Raw genomic sequence first — 22914 nt, 5'->3', positions numbered from 1 at the left:
TAAAGGCAAATCTAAATGAAGGAACTGGTTAATAATTGATACACAGGGCCGGCTCTAGTTTTGTTGCTGCTCCAAGCAAAAAAAATTTTGGCTGCCCCCCGTCCCAGCCCTGGGATCCCCCCACACCCCTCTGCTGCCCCAGCCCTGGGCTCTCCCCCCCCTCCGCCCACACCCCCTGCTGCCCCAGTGCTGGGCTCCCCCCTTGCCCCCACCTGTGCCATCTCCCCACCCCACTGCCGCCCCAGCACTGGGCTCTCCCCTTTCCCCTCACCAGTGCCCCCCCCACACCTCCTGCCACCCCAGCCCTCGGCTCTCCCCCCTCACCTGCACCCTCCTTCCGCCCCAGCCCTGGGTCACTGGTAACTCGCTCCCAGGGCGGGACATTCAGCAGGAATTTTGGATGTGCATAAAACACAGACAGGATTGGTTCCCATATGGTTACAGAGCTGCAGTAAAGTGGAACACTTTTCAGATTGTGTGATTGGAGGCTATCTGGATGCATATTATAAGACTGTCCTCCATAAATGAGGAAAAGTTGAGGTGCCTTTAATATTCTTTTGTTCCACTCTTTGTTTCTATGGGAATTTGCCAATGCAGTATCAGTGTCTTCCTTACAAACAAACAAAAAGGCAATGGCTGTTGAAAATAGCAATTCCAGTCCTAATACCCACTGGGAAGCATTTCTTGCTCAATTTCATCCTACTTTTTCTACAGCAAGTTGCAGTGGATCAGTATATTTGATTTGGGAGAAATGAAGTAACAGCTGCCCAAACTGAGCTTGAGCACTCCTGAATTTTGAGGTGTTCAAATCTGGAAGGCAGTTGCTGGGGATGTGTGCGGGGGGGGGGGGGGGGGGGGGGGGCTGTGAGCTCTGCAGAGGAGCACGGCAGCATGTATGCAGCAGCGTGTCTGGAGCTGCGTGGAGCCAGACACGCTGGTCTGAGTGGCACGCTAAGGGGGCTGGGGGTTGGAAATAGGGAAAGGGGTTCTGGGGGGGCAGTCGAGGGACAGGGAGCAGGGGGGGTTGGATAGGGCAGAGGTTCAGGGGAGCAGTCAGGGGACAGGAAGCAGTTGGATAGGCATGGGAGTCCCAGGGGTTTGTCAGGGGACAGGTAGAGTGTGTGGTCCTAGGGGAAAGTTGGAGGGGTCTCAGGAGGGGGCAGTTGGGGACAAGGAGAAGGGAGGCTTAGATGGGGGTGGGGTCCTGGGGGGCAGTTAGGGGCAGGGTTCCCGAAGGGGTAATCAGGGGACAAGGACCAGCGGCGCTTAGATAGGAGGTAGGGTCCCAGGGGGCAGTTAGGGGCAGGGGTCCTAGGAGGGGGTAATCAGGGGACAAGGACCAGTGGTGATTAGATAGGGGGTGGGCTTCTGGGGGGCAGTTAGGGGCAGGGGTCCCGGAATGAGGTGATCGGGGACGGGGGGGGTTGGATGGGTTGGGGTTTCTGTGGGGGGCAGTCAGAGGGAGTGGATGGTGGTAGAGTGGGGCTTCCCTCCCCCTGGAGGGGGGATGTTAAAATATGCTCTCCCTACCATTCACAGCACTCACAGCATGTGCTGCATGAGGTCCCCCTCCTTCCTTTCCAATTGGTAGTGCCCAAGGGAACGCTGGGAAATGTAGTTCTTTCCCTGCTCCAGGGCTGGCTCTATAGGCAGGGAACTAACCAAGGAACTACAGCTCGCAGAGCCCCCTGTTGGTTCTCAGCTCCCAAGCCGCCCTGCAAATGGGCTGCCCCAAGCAGGTGCTTGCTTTGCTGGTGCCTGGAGCCGCCCCTGTTGATACGGCAACAAAACCCAACTGTTGCATGTCTGAGGACTTGCATGCTCCCCTTCAGCACGGGAGCCTCTCCTCTTACATATAAACTGCAGCATGCTTTCCCATAACCTCAGAGAAGCCCTTTGTTGGAGTTCTGTAGGGTTTCAGCTTTGGAGAAGGGTGGAAAAAGGACAGATACCTGGTTCTCACCAGATTCTCCCCCCACAAATCGAGGAGGAAAATATCAGACATTACTGCAGCATTTCCATTCTGTAGAGCCCACCTCCATCCCTTCCTTTTAGGAGAGAGAGGTTGGATAGCTGCCATGTTCAATCCCAGAGAGGGCTGTGCCTGCTTGGTGCGAGAACAATATATATATTGTCTGTCATCAAAGTTCCCAATTAACACATCGGCACTTTATATTCCTAGAGAATTTATGAAGCATTTTAGAATTCTGAAATAGGCAAGCTATTAATCTTCAATCCAGTTCTTTCAGAGTGTTGGAAACCCTGGGTTCATAAAGCCTTTTCCCCTTCTTTATTTCAACTTCCCTATCTGCACTGAGCTGCTCTTCTGAAGGAAGTCAGTGCTGTGTTCTCATACATCCAGAAGAGAAAGGAATATATGACATGTTCTTGTCCATAATCATCTCCTGAGAGAACTCCTCAGAGACCTTGCAGATAATCAGGGATGTTAACACTCTTATAAACATATGGCAACAGATGGCCAGACCACTGTAGGTATCTTCTTGAACAGCACAAAAATGGAGGTTGGAGTCCAGATGGGTTGCATTGCATTAGCTTCATGCTCATACAGACTTACCCTAGGGGCTACTTCCGACAGTCCGAAACAGCTCTGTTTGGATGGTGTTGGGGTCAAGTGTCTCTTCCAGATCTTTGGCTTATGCAGGACAACATCGAAACCTCACCAGCTTATTTGTCTGGAGCACACTTGGATTTCTTGAGTAAGAGAACGAATTAATCTTCATGAACTGGCAGTGTTGCTGAGAAGCACATAGAATCCTCTCATTAAAAAGTCTTGCTGTGATATGTCCTCTAAAGCAGTGGTGGAGAACCTGCGGCTCACTAGAGTAATCTGATTGCAGGCCGTGAGACGTTTTGCTGACATTGACTGTTTGCAGGCATGGCCCCCTCCAGCTCCCATTGGCCAGGAACGGCGAACTGCGGCCAGTGGGAGCTGCTGGGGCCCATACCTGTGGGTGGTCAATGTCAGCAAAATGTCTTGCGGCCTGCGATCAGATTACCCTGATGGGCCGCAGGTTGCCCACCACCGCTCTAAAGTGCGCTTCAGCTAAGGGTGTCGCACTAATTTTCATGGTCTCGGGTTACGGGTCAAGTCTAAAGACCTAGGCAATTGTTCAAGTCTTCACTTCAAAGTCTGTTTGGTCTGTTGCCTTTCAGAATTCTACTGTACTCCACAATGATATTTGGTGGGATGCCACTATTATATCTGGCATTCACTTTTTGATTTTTCAAAGATATAATTAGCATCAATGAGCACCTGTGTCCTGCTGTTTAGCATTATGAATAGAGGTCACAGTCTGCAGCCCGACCATAGCAATTCACATATATTATTTCAGAGAAAAAAGGTTTTACCTGGTCATTTCTACACTTATAAACAGCCCTTGTGTATGTCATATCACCTTGGGATCAATTTCTGCATCACCCACCCTTAAATTTCAAAGCAATGTTAGTATATTCTGTTACCATGAAATGTGCTTCATTCCTATTTCTCTCTCCCCCACCCCTACACACCCCTATCCCACCACCTATGGCCATTGTTGAAAATATTTATGGACCAAAAATTTCTGATTATTTTTGACAGTGACTATTTCTAAGGATGGGTTTTTCCTCTATACTGTAAGCAGCCCATTTTCACTGTCCGGGATTTTCACTCTCTGCAATATGGTCCAGGTAGCCCAGCTCAGAACACCCATCCTCCTCCAGAGAAAGGAGGCCTTGTAGTTAGCTTCAGTGGCTCAGGTACCGAGGTATCTCACTCGCTAGCCTTCACTTCCAGCTCCTTTGGCTGCAAGCTGGACTCCAACTTCAGCTCCATGAACCCTATTGCCTGGTACCATGGACCCATGCAGGAAGCCTGCAGTGTAACCCAATAACACTCCCTTGTAAGGAAAGTTGGAGAGCAAGAGGCAGACACTGGGCTGTGTCCTGTCTGTAACAAAATGCTGGGCTCCTGGCTGCAGCACAATGGCCAACTCTGTGGCAGAATTGCTGAATGCCATACAGCTTAGAAAACGCCAGAGTTCATAAAGCCTCGAATAAAATGAATGGAGCTGGTAACATCCTTTGGAGTTACTGTTTAAAGCTTTCTGCAGACGCAGGTGGGTGCCATGTACATTGCATTGATTTACTGCATTGAACGGATAACCTTGGAAATATGAAACAGGAAATCTTCACAACCATAAGAACAAGGTTTTTCTTTTATTAAAAGCAAAGCTGAGGTTCTGGAACATGATGTAAATTGGGTGGTGGTGGAAAACCTGGTGCCCTGTGTATAGGGCTTATCTCTAGAGGAGTCACATACTGTAACTTTTATGTTTTTTCAATCCATCTGGGTGGTGGATACCAAGACATGTTGAGATGATCCTGGGATGTCATCACTGGGAGTCCCCAAGTCATAGGCCTCAGATAGTGAAGGGACTTAAGTTCAAGTTGGCATCATCTGACTCATGGTGGGATTTAGTTTAGAAGGAAATGTTATGGTGTTAGTACATTAAGATGGAAACCATCAGAAAGGCACTAAGAAACAGCTTCAATCTGGCCAAAGCAGGGCAAAAGGGAGAGGGATTTAAAAATCCCTCATTGTCTCAACAAGAAAAAGGTCAGAGCCCCTCTAATATGGAGCAGAGTAGGTGTTGACACGTGTTGGATTTTGTACATAAACAAGATGAGGTCTTTCTGTAACGTTAGAGTTAGAGCACTAAATCTGTTTTGTTTGTATGACATGAATACTTGAAAATACGTGTTAGCTTTTGAGTTTCAGTTTTCCTCAGTCTTTCCCACTTGCATAGACCTCAGCTATAGACGTTACATTTCACCTTGGGCCTTGTGCATCTTTCTGGCCAAGCCCCGTAAAACTTGTTCAAGAATAAAACTTTAAATGCCCCTTTAGAAGTATTCTATTTATTCGAGCACAAGTTGTAATATTATAGTTGCACAATGTGCAGCCAACCTACTTGTCAAATACATGTGGAAAAGCTGCTCACCAGTCTTTGTTGTCATTATGCTATTAGTCACTGAAAGAAAAGAATATTTATGTTCTGGGCAAAAGATATTAATCTGTTTCTTTTTTCTATTCACTCTTCTTGGCAGCGACAACTTGTGTAAGTGTGGGTATTCCAAAAGCCAACATATAGAGGGGACGCAGGTAAATAACACAGAGAAATGGAGTTATAGGAAACACACAAAAGAATTTCCTACTGATGCTTTTGGTGACATTCAGTTTGAAAATCTTGGGAAAAGAGGGAAGGTGAGTAACTGCTGAGCTGACACTGGGTATTTTAACTCCAACCTATCCATAAATGGATTCTGCCCTGTGACTTTTCGCATTAGCCTTTATAAAATAAATTTAGAATAATTAAAAAGAAGACAAAACAATCAAAGGGGAAAAAAGATGCTTAGATTTTTCGATCACAAGGAACCTAAAGTTAGGTACCTAAATAAGCAATCTAATTGTTTTCAAGCCAGTGAGAATGGCTGGGTGCTGAGCATTTTGGAAAATGGCAACTTATTTAAGGTTTAACAGAGCTGTTAAAAAAAATGACCTGTTTTAATGTTGGAAAATAGGGTTAAATGTACTTTTTGGAGAAAAATTTGTTTTTCTGAAATTATATATATTTTGGGGAACAAACACTGGTTTTAAAATTCTTGTTTTTTCCAACTGGAGAAAGTTGGGGAAACAGTCAAGAATGAATTTCCCCCCACTTTACCACATTTTTAATCACTCCCACCACATTCACATATTTTTCAAGTGGGTAAAAACCTTTAAAGAAACCAAAAAAATTCAAAAATGGAAACAAAAATTTCATTTAGAAACAAAATAGCTTTGAAATGAAATTTTTTTTCATTCAGTTTCAAATGCAAAAATTCTGTGGAATATTGAAAAAAATTGGGTTGAAAAATTTCAGTTGGGATTTTTTTCTTGTGAAGTTTCTTGCAGGGAAATTCCCATTTTCCACAGAGCTCAATATGGATTTAGAAGATTTTTGGATGATCTTGTGCCCAGTTTTAAATGTTCAGATGGCCATATCTGAAGATCCCGTAACACCTTAATGATGTTCAGGGACGTTACACTGTTCACGTAACTCAAATTGCATAGCTTAGATCGACTTTTCCCTTTAGTGTAGACAAGGCCCGAGTATTCCATGGGAAGCCAGTGTAGAGCGCAGAGAACAGGGTTGTGGTTGTGGTAGCCCATGTTTCTGGGGAGACATGCTGTTGGAGTTTCCTAAGAGCTGATGACTTCATGCACAGGTAAATCACAAGCAGAGAGAAGATCTGAATCCCATCTGCTACCTCTCAGGTGAGAGCCTTAATCACCATGCACAGAGCCATGTGCGCTCTCTCTCTCTCTCTCTCTCTCTCTCTCTCTCTCTCTCTCTGGCCCAATAAGTATTTAAGAATAGATACAAGTGGAACAGCTTCAGTAGGAGAGATTGGGAGCCACCCACCCTGGACTAGCCTAGAGCCTGATGATAAGGGTGTTCACCTGACAGGGAGATGATGTGAGTTCAAGTTCCTGATCCAGAGTGGGGACTCAGCCCTGGGTCTCATATTGTCGGCAAGTGCCCTAACCACAAGGCTAAAGGCTATAAGGGCGGAGAAAGGGGAAAACATCCTTTATCTGAATCTGATCTTGAAAAAAACTTTTTCCCCCAACCAAAACTAATTGGATCAAAATCACCAATAGTTTCAGGTTGGCGGAAACTGCATTTTTTGGAATAAATTTGTTTGAAAAAACTTAGTCCATCTCTCTATTTAGGTGTCTTATGACCTGTATTTTCCCCACTCCTAAAACATGTTTAGAAAATGCACGCTGGGCCTGATTCTCCATTGCTTTGCACTTTGGTCATTTACTGCTGTGCAATGCGGGTGACAAATGTCACCTAATGGAACGATTTTGACACCTGTTTTGTATTTTGTCTAGATATAAACGATTGCATGGAGGGCAAGGGAGTGGGGAACCAGGCCATTGCTTTGAGACAAAATGGAATTACTCTTTTTTGCCATTTATTGCTGCTAACCCTGCATTGTGTCCTCTCTCATTGAAGTACATCCGGTTGTCCTGCGACACAGACTCTGAAATGCTCTATGATCTGATGACTCAACACTGGCACCTGAAAAATCCCAACCTTGTCATCTCCGTCACAGGAGGAGCAAAAAACTTTGCTCTAAAGCCGCGGATGCGCAAGATATTCAGCAGGCTGATCTACATTGCCCAGTCCAAAGGTGAAAGGGGTATCTGGGCTGCCTTGAAGCTACTAATTTTTATGTTGTTCCTCCAATGGGCTAGCCTGGTATCTCTTGGTTTGTCAGTATACTGGATAAATGGTGATGTTAGACCCTAATATAGAGAGAGAAAAATAGATTATCAGGGAATATGCATCAAGAGACAGATCCTGGTCCCATTGAAGCCCATGCAAGTCTTTTAATTAAATTAATGTGGACTTAATTTGGGGAAAAACAAGGCATATATCTTGGGGCAAGTCTCTCTTTTTTGATGCCACTTTGAGTGTCCCCATGTCTTCTACAATCATTTATGTAATGAATACCTGTGAATTCCGTTGTAGCCATTGGCACATAGAGTAGGATAATAGAAAAAGCAAATTATTACAATTTGTATTAAAAAAAACCTGGGCGAAGGTCACACCTAGTGTGACCTCTTTCTGAAGTCAGAAGAGTTCAAGCAAGTGAGGAACTTGGTTCAGTGAGTGCAATTGTGATTTAGCTGAAGTGAGAGGTGACTATTTCAGTCAGCTGACATATTAGCCTTCCACCAAATAAAGCTGGTGGAGAAGAAGAAGCTGTGACTAGTCAGCAGAGAGGCAGCGCTTTCTATTAGTGGTTGCCTGTTTAGTCCCTTCAGACAAGTATGGCCTAATGACGTGGGAACTGGGTGGAGAGCCATTCTTGGCTTTGCCAAGGATGTCCTTTGTAGCTTTGGGTAAGTCTCCTAACATCTCTTCCTCCTGTATCATAGGGGAATTAACATATCTCTTGTGATCTAGTGAGGATAGATTAGTGGGCTTAGTGTCTTGAAGGTGAACAACCCCGAGGGCCAAAATCTCCATTGCCTTGCCCTTTTGTGTTGTCACTTGCATCGGTGCACAGTACTGCCACATCAGTGTCTTGCACCCACGTAACACAGGCCTTCATGACTACACGAGATGTGAAGCAGTGGAGAATTGGGGATGACACATGCACATATCTATAAAGACAGGAACTTTTTGTGCACAGTGGTAGGTCTGTGGCTAAATTTCATTTGGTACCTGCCATCTGCAGGGGCCTGGATTTTCACAGGAGGCACTCACTATGGACTGATGAAATACATTGGAGAGGTGGTGAGAGACAACACCATCAGTAGGAGCTCAGAGGAGAATGTGGTGGCTATCGGCATAGCAGCCTGGGGCATGATTTCCAACCGGGATAGTCTGATCAGAAGCAGCGATACTGAGGTGAGGAACATGTAGTGCTGTCAATGAGGTCATGGGAAGCCAGTGAAAACCCTACAAAACTGAGTTATATTCTGACCAAATGCAGTCTACTCTCCGTAAATGCCTCACTGCTCTCCATCCACACCTCTATCTGCATGGAACCTGATGCCATTGACCTGTGACTGATTTGGATGTGAGGTCCTATTAGAAACTCTTCCTGCTACAGAACTTGTGCTGTGCTGTGTTGTAAAATAGTCAGGGCCTATTTAAAGATAATAGTTAAACGACAAATGAGATATATTGCACTCACAATTTGTGCATTGGATTTTGAAAAAGACGTGCCACTTAGACTGTCAGGTGGATTCACTAAAGGAGAAGGGGGCAATATATATGGGGGAAGGGATAGCTCAGGGGTTTGAGCATTGGCCTACTAAACCCAGGGTTATGAGTTCAATCCCTGAGGGGGCCATTAAGGGAACTGGGGTAAAAATCTGGGGATTGGTCCTGCTTGGAGCAGGGGGTTGGACTAGATGACCTCCTGAGGTCCCTTCCAACCCTAATAGTCTATGATTCTATGATTCTATGAATATTGTCTCTCTTGTCCAGCTGAGCTGCACTTCCGCACAGGAACAAGGTGGATGGTCAAAGATGTCTTTATGCACCTTTGTGTTCTCTCATTTCTGGCGCTAGCCATGTGCCTGGGTACGCTAGGTTCTCTAACTCATTCGTCTGCTAGTGATCCTAAGAGGTTATTCCAGCAGCCACTGGTTGCTGTGGCATAAGAATATAAGGTTGTGGCGGCAAAAGGGGAGGCTTGTTTTGCACAGTAGAGGCTGAGGGAATGCAAAGAGTTCTTGGGTTGAACTGTGGCATGTACCAGAAATTTCTGTAATGCAATGGTATTGTATATGTTGGTAAAGGCAGAAATTTCAGCTGAAGAGGAGAAATAAACCAGCTTGTCTGATCCTATGTCCACTCTGCTAGATTTCTTACAGAACATTAGCAAAATAGTGGACGAAGGAGACAATAGATTGTTTGTTTGGGTTTTTTTTGAAAACCCTCATTAAGTAGCATTAAGGAAACAAAGTCTTGGGGTGAGGGGTAAAGGATGGTCATAAATTAGAAAGTGGTTAAAACGGAGGAGAAATGAATTGTGAATTTTCAACGTGGCCTAGCAGGATTCAAAAATCACTACTCATCTATATGAGTAACGAAAACATCCACAGTTCCGTTATATAAAATAAAACTATAGGAGGTGTAAGCCCTGACTCTCCTGGGCACAAGCCCACCACATGGAGGAAGGGAAGAATGCCCTCTGTGGACAGGTTATTCCATAACTGACTTATGAGTGCTCTTGCAACTTTCACTGAAGCAGCTGGTGCTGGCCATGGGTAGATGGACCTTTACTCTGAACTGGTCTGGAAGTTCTTATGCTGCTAAAAACTGGAAAATAATAGAACAATAGTGATGCCCCTCCCACCAACCTGCTGTGGCCCCATTTCAAATACTGCATGTACCATGCCCTTCTGAACTTAATGGAAACCCTTTGCTGATGTTTCTAGGGGTACTATTCAGCCCACTACATAATGGATGACCTTAAGAGGGACCCATTGTATTGCCTGGACAATAACCACACCCACTTATTGCTGGTTGATAACGGCACCCATGGACATCCAGCAATAGAGGCTAAGCTACGGACACAGTTAGAAAAATACATTTCGGAACGCGTTATCCCAGGTTGGTGCAGTTCTCTAACTTCAGATCCTTCTGCTCAGGTGCTACAGGGTTAGATGCTACAGAACAAACTGTGGGAGGAAACAAGCTTTGCCATGCAATGGATGACAAGCGTTTTGCTCATATGCCTAATAACAAAGAAGGTTTCTGATGGTCTACTGTCAATGTGACCCATGGTGATTTGTGCGTGTTTCAAGGAGAATATACTTCCCATAGGTACAGATACGTAGAGCTTACATACTCATGCAATAATCTGTTTGAGGTTGACCACAGAGTACAATTGACTGGGTAAGGTGAGTTTCAGGTACTATATGGGATAAACATTCCTTTCAGTTCAGGAATCAAAGTGATTTCACTTGCTGTGTCAGAGGAGATCACCTGATGGGCCCAGGTTGTTTTCCATGCTTATACTCTGTCTGTTGGGAATTCATGCCATTTGACACATGCTGGTGTGTTGGGAGAAGGGTTGCCTGAGGAATCTGGGATTTGCCCTTGGGTCACACCTCTGGACTCAACTGGCTGTCTGTTTTAGGCTGACTGTTGCTTCTTGTTTATTATGATCTTTATTGTGTGGTGCTTTGCACAGCACATGGCATGGTGGGAACCTGACTAGGGCTCCTAGCCACTATGTTAATATAAATAATAACCAGTGCTGATTATTAGCCACTATATGAATCACTCTGAAATACATAAAATCAGTTTTATACATTAATGTTGTTAAGGATATATTCACTGAGGCAATAAAACTGCACAAACTCATTACACGGCTTTAATTTCAATAAATATGTTATCAACTAGTGTTTAACATATGAAATTCCTATTACATTAAACCCTTTAGATGTAATTATAGGTGCTATATCTTGATTTTCTAATGATTAAATTTACATCCATGTTAATGGTCCATCAGCCTAACTTCTCGATTAACTTATTTCTTTAATAATTACTAACGTATAAATCTACCTATCATGATTCTACATGTGTGCATGTATATATTTTTGTGTACAGATAATACAAACACAGGATAGTGGTAGGTAGATTTAGAAAAGAATCTTGGACTTTGGCATAGGCCTAAACAGTCTGACACTCCCAACGTCCAGTCGGGATTGTAATCTGACCTAACATACGAATGTTTCAGGTAACCACCACTCTATACCAGAGTAATTCAAAACCTTGAACTCAAGCAGTTCCAGTGTGCATGTGAAAATTGTAGATCTAAATTTACAGCTCAAACTCTACCCATTGTTATAGCACAGATTGTGCCTCTGTGCACAGCCCTGACCAAGGAGTGATCTGACCTGACTCATGAGTAGTGTTGGGCCTCTGAAGTACAAGTCCTCCTCTGCTCCCATTGAGTGCTAGGCAATATACTGCTGCAGTCTTTTATAAGGCAGAGCATGTTCCCCTCCTCACACTGCCATGGCTCCACCCCTTCCTGTCCACCCCCATCTCTTCCTGCTGACATGCTCATGGGGGACATTTTGGATGCTTAACTCCTGCTTTTTCCCCATTCCACGTGGCTGGGGCTGCATTCCAGACGAGCCAAATGTATGTGTGCAGAAGCTGGCTTTGAGTTGTCCTCCCACCTACTCCTGCTGTGCAGGTGCGTTAGTCTCAGCCACAACCTAGAAGGGGCATCCACTCTCCTATGTCACGAGAATGCAGGATCAGGGCCCTGGCAGAAGGACTATTTCTCTTTAAAGTTATTGCACCGGAATTAAATCATAGAGTCATAGATTGAATATCAGGGTTGGAAGGGACCTCAGGAGGTCATCTAGTCCAACCCCCTGCTCAAAGCAGGACCAATCCCCAACTAAAACATCCCAGCCAGGGCTTTGTCAAGCCTGACCTTAAAAACCTCTAAGGAAGGAGATTTCACCACCTCCCTAGATAACTCATTCCAGTGCTTCACCACCCTCCTAGTAAAGTTTTTCCTAATATCCAACCTAAACCTCCCTCACTGCAGCTTGAGACCATTACTCCTTGTTATGTCATCAAATACCACTGAGAACAGTCTAGATCCATCCTCTTTGGAACCCCCTTTCAGGTAGTTGAAAGCAGCTATCAAATACCCCCTCATTCTTCTCTTCTGCAGACTAAACAATCCCAGTTCCCTCAGCCGCTCCTCATAAGTCATGTGCTCCAGACCCCTAATCATTTTTGTTGCCCTCCGCTGGACTCTTTCCAATTTTTCCACATCCTTCTTGTAGTGTGGAGCCCAAAACTGGACACAATACTCCAGATGAGGCCTCATCAATGTCAAATAGAGGGGAATGATCATGTCCATCAATCTGCTGGCAATGCCCCTACTTATACAGCCCAAAATGCCATTAGCCTTCTTGGCAACAAGGGCACACTGTTGACTCATATCCAGCTTCTCGTCCACTGTAACCCCTAGGTCCATTTCTGCAGAACTGCTTCCTAACCATTCGGTCCCCTGTAACAGTTAATGGGATTCTTCCGTCCTAAGTGCAGGACTCTGCACTTGTCCTTGTTGAATCTTTCTGAATGTTGGCATGTGATTGGTTTTTTTTTTTTTTTTTCTTGAACTCTAACTCCTAGAGTCATCTGATTATGGTAGAATCTCTTTCTTTTGTTTTAAATTTACAGCCCTGTTGCTTGCAAGGAGAAACTTGAAGACCTGAATGCTAAAGGGTCAGAAATCAGCATGCAAATAACCCCCTCCACCCCAAGTCATGTGATGTGTTTTTTTTTTTAAGCACTGTACATTGGCAATACTAATTACTTAAGTCTTTAGCCTTGCTTTGTTACTTCTGGGAAGACTGCATGTCAGTGTTGATACCTGACACTAGATTAGGCAAAATGGGTTAGTGAGAATAACTAAAGGTCATGTAACAATGGAGTAGATGACTTTGAAAATAGTTTGGTTAAATCAGCTGAAAGCCAGGAATACCAGTATTTGTGTGTAAAATATTATCAAACCCAAGTCCAATAAACCAGTGTGTAAGTGGCTATTGTGAAGTATAAAAATTGTTCAAATACATTGATACTGCAAAGCAAGACCCTCTCCCTTTTTTGGGGGTATATTTCAGATTCTAATTATGGAGGGAAGATTCCAATTGTGTGTTTCACCCAAGGAGGAGGGAAAGAAACTTTGAAGGTAAGTCTGAAAATAAGCCAGAAAAATTAAGTGTCCTGTGGTGTCTTGTCACAATTTTAACTGTATTCTAGATGAGGCGAGTAGCAAAGTATTAAGGTTACCTGACACTTTCCTTTATGAGACCCTATTTTCAAGTGTGTTTAACTTTTTTTTTCCAAATTTGGGCTGAAATTTTCCATGACACATGTCTGCCTCAGGCTGAAATGTTTTAGGGTTTCAGCCAACATGGATAAGCTGTTTCTGAGAAAGGTTAGAGGACTTTTTTTTTTGTGTGTGTGCAATTTTAAAAAACAAAGCAAAACTCTGGTGACTTTTAATTTGAGAATCTGTAGTGCCCCATGCTTTGGAGCAGGGACTTGTGTTAGAGATGTGCCTTTTGCTGTTCCTGTGAATATCCACTGAAATTTGAAAAAAATCTTAGTTCACACATTATCAGTAGAGATCAGGGTTTAACAGCTAAGTTCCCCAAGGATTCTACCTGTACTGGGCATGCTCCATCTCAATCCTGTTCAGGACTTTCCCTGCAGTTGCAGCTCTGGGCTATACCAGTTGTCACAATTCAGGACAGTTGCACCTCTATTTCCCCATCATGGTCCACCAAGAGCACCCGGTCTATACCCCTCAGCAGTCACCTCTCTTGGGAGGAGATGCAAGTCTCTCTCCCTCCTGACTGGGTCTTTTTCAGGCTGCACAGTTCCCTGCCTCTGTGATATTCCCAGCAAGCCAGACTGCCTGATCAGCCCAACGTTGGCACTTGGCTTTCTCTCCAGAGCCTATGAATAGCTGTAATGGCCAGCAGTTAACAAGTTGTCACACAGCTCTTTCTAAGAAAACAGGGTTATTCTTAAGGTGATTGCATTACAGAGAAAACGTATTACAAACAATAAAAGAACCTACACATGTTTAATAAGCTTAGCAGAGATCTGCCCCACCCCCGACTCCCTCCAGGGCTCTGGCAGGAGTCAGTCCTTGAACACCTCACCCAGGAGTTCTTCTGTGGTTACAAGTTCAGCTCAGCACTAGTACCCCTGTAATAGCTTAGTCTTTTCTTTATACAGCTTGGGCTTTGATTTTGAACACAGTAGACTGTGGACCTCTTATTGGGGCATAGCTTCAAAAGACTGGTGATTTGCATAACCGGAGATGGGGAAATGAATGCAAATTCCCCTTCGAGATTCTCCAGGCAAACTACTTGACAGATTATCCAAAATCCCATTCTTATCTGACACGCTCAGTACAGTCCTTTGAAGTTCATCACTCTTCCCAGGTGTAACAGGGTGCTGCGGGGCCCTCTTGGCTCCTGCTCCCTTTGGGCTGATAAAGTCACTTAGAGAACCTGGATTTGGTAACCACTGGTGCAGTTTATTTACAGGTTGTGCTCCCACCACCTTTACCATCTGCAGGCAAGAGGGAGAGAGGGGAGAGCACCTCCCTGCTTCCACTCCCTGCCTTTTCCACCTTCTTCCTGCTCTGCCCCCCCCCCGTTTCCTTCTCCTAAGGCTTTTATACAGCCCCAGCCTAATTAGGCAGCAGGGGCTGTATAAAATCTCTGCTTCCCCCAGTTAGGGCCAGGTGGTCTAACCAGCTCCAATTTACCTCCCTTAACTGGAGCTGGAGTGACAGAGGGCTGGCTCAGCAGTTCCTGCTCAACACCCTGGCATACCAGGATTCACATCGCATCTCCCCCAGCGGGCATTGTGGGTAGTGCTGTGCCAGGAGAGGATACTAAGGCTACAGGTTTGCATGGCAACATCTGGTACAGTATTGTGGCTCATCTGGTGAGTCATGTGGTGAAATCTGTGCTCAGGGTTCAAAGCCTGCTGGTGACAGGGGGAATTGTTACAGTCACAGATAATAGAATTGATCCTGGTGTCTTAAAATGTGTGAGTCTATAACTTCATGTCTGGAGCTACATGAATGGCATAGGCCATCTATAATGAGCTGGATTGTGTTCCAGGGAAGCTATCTAGGCAGATGAATTGAGTTATTGTCAGGTCCAACTTTAACCCAAACTTTTCAAGACATGTTAATAAAATCCAGTACAGATAATCAAAGCTGATTGCTACTTATCTCATCAGAAGAGGATTAGAAATGATTATCACTCTCGTTGCTGCCAACACTCATTGAAATAGATGACTTTAATATATAAAATGTATCATGCCAATTAAACTTATGTTATACTAATGGTCAGAGTCCCGTCAAAATCAATATTAAAATTCATCTAAATAATTTCTTCACCAGTGTTAATTAATTAATTTGTCAATGCCACACACAGATTGAGAAATATCAAAGTGTGTCCCTAGAGTCACTGGTTGAATGATGTTCTAATATGCCTGCATTAAGTATGCTTTACCAAGAGGTATTTGCATCTGGTAGCATTAATTAACATATATTTTTTATTGTTTCAATACTCTCTATCTTAATTTTAATAGTTATGATTGTTCTTTTGTTTCTAAAACAATATCAATTCATTTAACATCACAAATCAAATATTTTTAAGATCAACTTCAGGTTGCTTTAGGTGCCAAGCTTTAGGCACTCAAGTTAATAATTTTGGCCATGACTCCTTCACTTATGTCTTTATGCATCATATAGAACCATTATTCAAGCAAACAGACTGAGTTCTACACTGTACTGAGTTTAAGGTTTAATATTCTTAACAAAATGTAAGTAACCTACTGTACATGCATCTGAGGAAGTGGGTATTCACCCACGAAAGCTCATGCTCCAAAACGTCTGTTAGTCTATAAGGTGCCACAGGATTCTTTGCTGCTTTTACAGATCCAGACTAACACGGCTACCCTCTGATACTTGCTACTGTAGATATTAATCCTAAACCCAAGTAACTAATGCATACGGCATTCAAACTTAAAATCAGATGGGCAGTTCTCGAAGTGTTTAATAACTTTGAAGAAGAACTGGCTCATAATCCAGACAAGGGTCTGTGACAGTCTGATCAATTACTTGTCAGTGACACTGGAATGTTCAGATGTTCATGTCTCAGTTGTTACAGCTCATGGCTGGACCGATCATCTCCAGAAGCAGATAAAACTTTGTTATAGTCCAAGGAGGCATAGCAATAGTTTCCAAGCTGCCGACTTCTCCTGCTAAAACAGACCCCAGATGAACAGTCATGCTTGATAGGTCTTACTCATGTCAGCAATTGGCAGAATCTGAGAGAGGGCTGTACGCTAGACTTGTGTGTTTCTTTTCTGATCATTGGCTTCAGTTTAAGCAGAAGAAAAGTGGAGATCTTTCAGGCTCCTTCCTTATTTTAACATTCACTGTGCCCCACACAGGAAAAGATGCTTTGTCCAGCTGGCATTGAAAATACGCTGCTCATGTCATATATCCACTGTCCAATTGGAAGGCATACTATTTGCCTGTGTTTGACTGCTGAAGAGTAATTTCTGTTCAATAAATCTGCCTTTTCCCAAAAGTATTTTCAGATCATTGGTGGATATTCTCTCAGCACTGTGGTCATGTGCCTTTATTTCTCCTGTCTCATTAACATTCATTAAGAATAGGGTTCCACTGGATAAACTTCTGTAGCTAATGGCAAACTAAATAAAGCCACCTGCTGCGTATTAATTGATAGACCTATATATGCTCTTTACGACATAGGGCTGACCCAAAGTCTGTAGCATCCTCATTCTAATGTCTGGTTAGATAAAAGGGTAATTTTTCTAACTCGACTGAGCAACTATCTGAGTAAAGCTGGTCTGTGATATTTAACAAAAATCATTAGATGTGTTGTGTGCAATTAATAAAAATGCAATCTTAATAATATAACCTGATATCTACAGTAATCCTGTGTGGATATAAGGGTCTAGTTCCCACACCTTAAGCAAATAGACCAAAGCCCGCCACACTATTGGTGCTTCACTTGAACAAGAGTGATACCCATAAAGCCGGCAAGGAGAACTTTCATGTCATTTCTCTGGAGGCAGCGTTGTCCGATTTTTGGGAATGCCTTCTCCATTGCACAATTTCCTCCTACTTTTCCTGTTCTCTTTACTTACTCTGACATTTGCCCCGCTATGATTTTTGTCCCTGAGCCCCCATGCAACCCTCCATAGCCCTCTGCTTTTATTGAATTAGAGCAGGGGTTCTCAAACTGGGGGTCAGGACCCCTCAGGGTGTTGCGAGGTTATTAAATGCGGGTCGCGAGCTGTCAGCCTCCACCCCAATCTCTTTGCATCCAGCATTTATAATGGTGTTAAATATATTAAAAAAGTGCTTTTAATTTATAAGGGGGGTCACACTCTGAGGCTTGCTATGTAAAAGGGGTCACCAGTACAAAAGTTTGGGAACCACTGAATTAGAGGCCATTGTAAAGAACTGGCATTGTAATGTCCCTTGCTGGTAATAGTGAAAATGTTGGCTGGAGCTGGGGGATTCTGCAGTGTCTGCACGCAAACCATACCAAAAATTGTTCACTTGGTTACTGAACAGTAGACTTCAAATAGCCTGGACCTGTATTAATCACTGTTATCTCTGTCCCTTTCTATTGTGTTTTCCTAGGCTATCAATGTTGCCATCAAGAGTAAAATTCCCTGCATAGTAGTGGAGGGCTCAGGTCAGATTGCTGATGTAATAGCGAGCTTAGTGGAGGCAGAAGGCACTCTAGCCTCTTCATCTGTCAAGGAGAGGCTGCTCCGATACCTGCCTCACACTGTTTCGAGACTCACGGAAGAGGAGACTGAAAGCTGGATCAGATGGGTAGGTGTATGCTGCCGTAGTGTTGATGAGACAGAAAGGAGAGAGGGGTGATGTTGCACTCCATATGCTTTATGAACGTATGCTTATGAATACGATGTAACTGGAATATGCTTTATGCAAAAGGTCTCTTGTAAGGTATCAGACAAAGGTTATAAACTACTGAATAAGTTCCTCCTATTTGCATGCATGTATCATTCTTATACTTCATATTTCTAACTTCAGATACAACTCTGAGGTCCTATTGGAATTATGCAAAGTGTGGGCCATTAATGGTGGCTTAGAATCTTGATGGCTCCCATTGACTAGGACAATTGGTTGTAAATGGTTTATTTACTTGCAAGCCTTCCTGTGTACGTGTGGGCCAACCCAAGAAGAATGGAGACTAGGGGGTCTTACAGTGACATGTGCCTATGTCACCTGATAAGGAAATCCATCTTAAATCGGGTACTTTTCCATTTGGAAGGAGAGGTGGGGATCCGGAGAGACAAAAGACTCCAGCCTTGTGCCAAAGCTATGGGGTGGAGCAGGACAAAGGGGGCTGCCAGTCAGGAGAACTTCTGCTTACCACCTGAGATGTCTGCTGGAACTAACAAGGATTGTATCGGGGAAAGGATTGGGCCCAGACTAGGAAGGAGTCTAGTCTGTGAAAGAATCTTATTGGAACATCTTTGAGGGTGAGATTACCTGTAATCAGTTTCTTAATGTATTATTTTGCTTTGTGACTTACTTTGTTCTGGCTGTTATTGAAACCACTTAGATCCTACTTTTTATACTTGATAAAATCACTTTTGTTTATTAATAAATGCAGAGTAAGTGATTAATACCTGAGGGAGCAAACAGCTGTGCGTATCTCTCTATCAGTGATATAGAGGGCAAACAATTTACGAATTTACCTTGTATAAGCTTCATACAGAGTAAAATGGATTTATTTGGGGTTCAGGCTCCCAGAAAGGCTGAACACTGGGAAAGTCCCTGTTAACTGAGAAGCCCCTGGGCTGAGTGAATCTCAGTTTCAGTGAACTGCACAGAGGCGTGGCCTAACCTCTGGGTCTGTGCTGGAGCTGACTGGAGTGTCTAACTCATCAAGACAGGAGTGAGGAGGCGCCTGTTCTGGCAGGAGAGTTGTTCTCTGTGGTATCCCAGCTCATCGAGTGACAGTCTCGAGGGGAGTCTCTGTGACCGAACTTGTCACAAGGGGGATCAGCTGGGAAAGGGCTACAGTTAATTACCAAAGTATTTAAAATATTTAAAGAGCTTTCCTATAATAAATATGAAAACACTTTCTCTCTTGGAACACATTTAGCTTGTGCAACTCCTTGCCACAAGATACCTTTTGAGGCCAAGAGCATAGTAGGATTTTAAAAAGACAGGATGTTTACCTGGATAACAAGAACCCCAGGGGTTACGATAATGAGGATTGAAATATAAAATACCAAAGTGCTTAAAGAATCATAGAATATCAGGGTTGGAAGGGACCTCAGGAGGTCATCTAGTCCAACCCCCCCTGCTCAAAGCAGGACCAATCCCCAACTAAATCATCCCAGCCAGTGCTTTGTTAAACCTGACCTTAAAAACCTCTAAGGAAGGAGATTCCACCACCTCCCTAGGGAACCCATTCCAGTGCTTCACCACCCTCCCAGTGAAATAGTTTTTCCTAATATCCAACCTAAACCTCCCCCACTGCAACTTGAGACCATTGCTCCTTGTTCTGTCATCAAGTACCACTAAGAACAGTCTAGATCCATCCTCTTTGGAATCCCCTTTCAGGTAGTTGAAAGCAGCTATCAAATCTCCCCTCATTCTTCTCTTCCACAGACTAAACAATCCCAGTTTCCTCAGCCTCTCCTCGTAAGTCATGTGCTTCAGCCCCCTAATGATTTTTGTTGCCCTTTGCTGGACTCTTTTTCCAATTTTTCCACATTCTTTTTGTAGTGTGGGGCCCAAAATTGAACAAACACTCCAGATGAGGCCTCACCAATTCTGAATAGAGGGGTGTAGAAGTCCGCTGTTGGGAAGGGGTTCACCCCTCTCTGGGGTGGCTGGGAGCCAGGCCACCTCTCTACCTGGGGTGATAACAACAGTTCAGGACTCAGGCCCTCAGACAAGGGCTGAGCAACAGCTCAGTCTATTAAGCCCGGGCCCTCGGGCAGGGCGGGGCAACAAACAATGGTGCGGTGCTCAATCCCTCAGGCAAGGGCTGAGCAAGCAGTTCAGTTCATAGAGCCCAGGCCCTGGATCAGGGCGGGGCAACAAACAGTGGTGCAGGGCTCAGACCCTCAGGCAGGGGCTGAGCAAGCAGTTCAGTTTATACAAGGTAAGAGGCCCAGGCTTCTGGGCCTGAGCGCTGGGGCAAGGGAAAGACTGTATGTCAAGGTTTCTTTCCCACTCTGAACTTTAGGGTACAGATGTGGGGACCTGCATGAACACTTCTAAGCTTAATTACTAGCTTAGATCTGGTAACTCTGCCACCAGCCAGAAATTTCAGTGTCTGGATTACTTCTTGTCTGTCCCCCATCAAAACCTTCCCCTCCCTGGGCAGCCTTGAGAGGCTTCACCAATTCCCTGGTGAACACAGATCCAAACCCCTTGGATCTTAAAACAAGGAAAAATCAATCAGGTTCTTAAAAAAGAGAGCTTTTAATTAAGGAGGAAAGGTAAAAATCATCTCTGTAAAATTAGGATGGAAAATACTTTACAGGGTAATCAAATTCGTATAGTCCCGAGGAACTCCCTCTAGCCTTAGGCTCAAAGTTACAGCAAGCAGAGGTAAAATCCTCTCAGCAAAAAGGGACATTTTACATGTTGAGAAAACAAAAATAGGACTAAATTCGCCTTGCCTGGTTCTTACTTACAATTTTGAAACATGAGAGACTGATTCAGAAAGATTTGGAGAGCCTGGATGGACGTTTGATCCCTCTTAGTCCCAAGAGCGAACAACACCCAAAACAAAGAGCACAAACAAAGACTTCCCTCCACCAAGTTTTGAAAGTGTCTTGTCCCCCTATTGGTTCTCTGGTCAGGTGTCAGCCAGGTTTACTGAGCTTCTTAACCCTTTACAGGTAAAAGAGACATTAACCCTTAACTATCTGTTTATTACACTGCCACTCGTGAGTGGGGTGGCAGGGGGGACGCAGGCCCACCTACTCCTCTGCGTACCAGCTTAGGGCCCTAACAGTGGCAGGCAACCCACTGCTGTGTCAGTGGGGATCCTGGCCATAACACACTGACATTGGCTCTGGTTCGGCTGCAGCCAGACTAGGGTCGGTTGCCACTGGCCTACTTCAACACTCCCCCTCGGGGCTTACCTGGATCCTGGGGTCATCCTCTGCATGGGTTCGTCCTGGCCGGGGCTGGAGGGTAAGTCTGGCAGCTCCTCTGGAAAGTCTGGCCAGGGTAGCTCCGGCGACTCTTCTGGGTAATGAGCACGGGGAAGCTCCGGCAGCTTCTCTGGGTAGCGAGCACAGGGAAGTTCGGGCCACTCTGGGCTGCTACCCTGGGTTTCAGGAGTCTCCCAGTCCCGAGCTCCTGGAGGGACGTCTGCTCGCTCCAGCCGCTGGGCCCTCACTGAGCTCGGAGGGCCTGTCTTTATACTTCTGGAGCAGGATCAGAACTCTTTAGCTCCTCCCAGTCTGGCCTCCGGCTGGGCTCATCGTCCTCTGGGGCGGCTGGGAGCCAGGCTGCCTCATTACACACCCCCCCACTCAAATCTGGCTCCCATGCGGCGGGGCCAGACCCTTCCATGCTTCCCATGCGGGAAAGAAAGTCCGCATTAGCGTGGTCCTTCCCGGCTCTGTGGTGAACTGTAAAGGCATAGGGCTGTAACGCCAGGTACCACCGCTGTAGCCTCATAGTATGGTCTTTCATTCGGGCCAGCCATTGGAGTGCGTCATGATCAGTAACGAGCGTGAATGGGACTCCGAGGAGATAATACTGCAATGCATCACAAGCCCACTTTACGGCGAGGGCCTCCTTTTCCACTACCGCGTAGTTCTTCTCCTAGGGGAACAGCTTCCTGCTGATATAGACGACCAGATGTTCTTCCCCGTCGACCTCTTGGGAAAGGACAGCCCTGAGTCCCACCTCCGAGGCGTCTGCCTGGAGGACGAACGCCCGGTCAAAATCAGGGCTATATAGAACCAGTTTGTGGCAGAGGCTTGCCTTGAGTGTCTGGAATGCATTGTCGCACTCTCGGGTCCATCTTACTTGCCGCGGGCTGTCCTTGGTCAACAAACCAGTCAAGGGGGCTGCAATAGTCGCAAATTGGGGAATGAACCACCGATAGTAGCCGGCCAGTCCCAGGAACTGGCGTACCTGGCGTTTTGTGGCCGGCGGAGTGCAGGTTGCAATGGCCTGAACTTTTCCCACGAGGGGTTTTACTTGTCCATTCCCGATGGTATACCCCAGGTAGGTCGTTTCTTGCCAACCAATACAGCACTTCTTTGGGTTGGCTGTCAACCTGGCTGCCCGCAGGGACCTCAGGACTGCAGCTACCCGCTCGAGGTGGTTCTCCCATTGGCGACTATAAATAACCACATCATCAAGGTAGGCGGCCGCGTAGTCCCGATGGGGCTGGAGGAGATGGGCCATCAGCCACTGAAACATGGCTGGGGCCCCATGGAGGCTGAAGGGCATCCGGGTAAACTGATACAGACGCATAGGGGTGGCAAAAGCGGTCTTCTCCCGGGAGGCCGGCTCGAGGGGGATCTGCCAATACCCCTTGCTCAGATCAAGGGTGGTGATTTAACGGGCCTCTCCCAACCGGCTGAGTAGCTCATCTACCCGGGGCATCGGGTATACGTCGAACTTTGAGATGGCATTGACGCGTCTGAAATCGATGCAGAATCGTTGGGTGCCATCCGGCTTCGGTACCAGCACCACTGGGCTGCGCCATTC

General features: G+C 45.3%; 1 protein-coding gene across 3 annotated transcripts in view; it reads left to right on the top strand.

Annotated features, from left to right (window-relative positions):
* TRPM8 (transient receptor potential cation channel subfamily M member 8) overlaps positions 1 to 22914 on the top strand; it is a 124381-nt gene that overhangs the window by 37303 nt on the left and 64164 nt on the right. For all 3 annotated transcript variants that reach the window (XM_050916480.1, XM_050916478.1, XM_050916479.1), the window contains exons 4-9: positions 5107 to 5263; positions 7065 to 7242; positions 8296 to 8468; positions 10010 to 10184; positions 13232 to 13299; positions 17824 to 18021. In XM_050916480.1, coding sequence (XP_050772437.1) covers positions 5107 to 5263; positions 7065 to 7242; positions 8296 to 8468; positions 10010 to 10184; positions 13232 to 13299; positions 17824 to 18021 — 949 coding nt within the window. The remainder of the gene's footprint in view (positions 1 to 5106; positions 5264 to 7064; positions 7243 to 8295; positions 8469 to 10009; positions 10185 to 13231; positions 13300 to 17823; positions 18022 to 22914) is intronic.

Source organism: Gopherus flavomarginatus, chromosome 10 (assembly GCF_025201925.1).
Source record: "Gopherus flavomarginatus isolate rGopFla2 chromosome 10, rGopFla2.mat.asm, whole genome shotgun sequence".
Classification (NCBI taxonomy): domain Eukaryota; kingdom Metazoa; phylum Chordata; order Testudines; family Testudinidae; genus Gopherus; species Gopherus flavomarginatus.
Note: the sequence above shows the minus strand (reverse complement) of the source record. Positions and strands in the feature narration are given on the sequence as shown.